The 2,054-nt window shown below is 58.6% G+C and overlaps 1 protein-coding gene across 1 annotated transcript; it reads right to left on the reverse strand.

Moving 5' to 3' along the window:
• Positions 1-1,279: 1,279 nt before the first annotated feature.
• On the reverse strand, positions 1,280-2,051 carry LOC103775391 (oxytocin receptor-like; the record flags this gene model as incomplete). Its single annotated transcript, XM_008942838.1, has 1 exon — positions 1,280-2,051. A coding segment is annotated over one exon (772 nt), but the record flags the coding sequence as incomplete, so codon positions are not given.
• Positions 2,052-2,054: the final 3 nt, after the last annotated feature.

Genomic DNA, 2,054 nt, shown 5'->3' on the forward strand with positions numbered 1-2,054 from the left:
GCTCGATCCCGGGTGTACCTGAAAACCAGAAGTTTCGACCAGCCTAACTCGGGTGGAAAACCGAGAGACAGCCGCGTGGAGCACCGAGGGAGGTTTAAAAAGCTGTGCTTCCCTGCTCCACCTGGAATCAAGGGAGCAGAGAGAAGCAATAAAGGCACGTTGGGAGACCTGGGGCCAGGCTACCAGCTTTGGTCTGTGGGAGAAGAGATGTGCACGGGCTGCAGGAGACACGGGGTACAGCTGGGATGGGGTTAAAGGAGGGACGAGCACAGGGTGTAAGGGAGCTCTGCCCTCGGCTGCCAAGCCCCTGCTGCAGCAGCGCTGCTGGGGGGGCTGGGAGGGTCACAGCTCCTCCTGGGGCTTTGACATCCCCAGGCTCAGCATCTCTGTGGAGCTGGGTCAGTTTGTGCAAAGAGGAGTTGCCCCTGGAAGCACTTCTTTCCCCTTTCTCTCACCTCAAAAACTTGTGCAGAGTTTTTGTTTTAAGCTTTCCTGGCCAGTTCTCCCTGTGGGTGCAGAGGGACCATTGGCCACCTCCCCCGGGGACAGCACAGGCTTGCACAGCTACAAGTCTGTGGGACCAAGGAGGGTAATATATTTTACTCTATCTGCAACCTTAGTGATGACAGGAGCAGCCAGCGCCAAGTATAAAAAATGGCAAATCAGTGACACCACATCCTTTAGAAAAAGCCTTTGCTCATAAATCAGTCGCTTTCTGCAGGAACCACGCTCCAGTCAGAGGTAAAATAACAGCAGCGCAGCCCCGGGGTGGATGGAAACGGGACAAGAGGAGAGGGAAAAGGGGGTAAAAGAGTAGGAAGCAAAGTCGTCAGTGAGGACAAAAACAATGCAGCAAATAAGCTGGGCACTAACGCTGAGCAGTTCTCTCCTACGGCCGGCACGGGACTGAGCTCCCCGGCAGCCACCCAGCACCTCCCAGCACTCAGGGTGGGCAATCGAAGCACGGGGGACCCTCAAGCAGCCCCGGAAGGTCTAAGATCAACGCCAGCAACGGCAAAAACCTCCCGAGCCACCATCCCCGCAGCCCGAGCCCTGCGCTGCGGCGCCCCCGAGTCTGCCGGGGCTAAGCCAGCCCCGGTGTGCAGCAGGGAGGCTCCGGCACAGCCTCTGCTGCCTGGAGGGAGGGCTGCCCACGTCCAGGACCTTTGCCTGTCTTCCTCCCAGCCCCCTGAGCCCCGACTGAGAGCAGAGCACCAGCTGCTGCTGCGGGCGTCCGCGGCCGCTGGGCAGGGCCAGGGAGAGGGGAGGGGGCACCTACCTTCCTGAGGAGCGTTCGTGTCCCACACCGACCACATCTGCACAAAGAAAAAGGGAGTCCAGCACACTATGAAAGCTAACACTATGATGAAGGTCATTTTGACTGTCCGGATCTTGGCTTTGGAGATGAGCCTGATGCTGCTGACCCTGGCAAACGCCGTCCCGCTGCGGGAGCTGGAGCTCAGGCCCGCGCTGGGCCCGTGAGCCGTCTTCAGCTTCACGTTCTGCCAGATTTTGAAGCTGATTAAGCCATAGCAGATGCTCAGCATCAGCACGGGGATGATGTAGACCATGAGGGTGATCCAGGTGACATAGGCTTTAGGTCCCCAGGGCTGGATGAAATCCGCCCAACAGTCGTAAACCCCGTTCCCCACATCCCTCAGAGAAAATATGTGGATCTGAGGGATGCTGACCAGCAGGCACAGCAGCCAGGTGAGGAGCACGGAGACCCGGTCTGCTCTCCTGTGCAGAGACCTCAGCGGCTGACAGATGGCCAAGCACCGGTCCAGGGACATCAGCAAGAGCATGTAGGTGGAAGCGAACATCCCCACTACCTGCAAGTACTTGATCAACCGGCAGAGGAAATCTGGCCCGTAAAACCTGAAGGTGATGTCCCAGATGAGCTGGGGCAGCACCTGGAAGACGGCCACGACCAGGTCAGCAATGCTCAAGTGCTTCATGAAGAAGTACATGCGGGAGTGCTTCTGCCGGGTGGTGTGGATGGCCAGCAGCACGCACAGGTTGCCGGTCAGGGCGAGGAAGAGGATGAGGCAGAG

The sequence above is a fragment of the Merops nubicus genome, unplaced genomic scaffold (assembly GCF_000691845.1).
Source record: "Merops nubicus isolate BGI_N331 unplaced genomic scaffold, ASM69184v1 scaffold47886, whole genome shotgun sequence".
Lineage (NCBI taxonomy): Eukaryota > Metazoa > Chordata > Aves > Coraciiformes > Meropidae > Merops > Merops nubicus.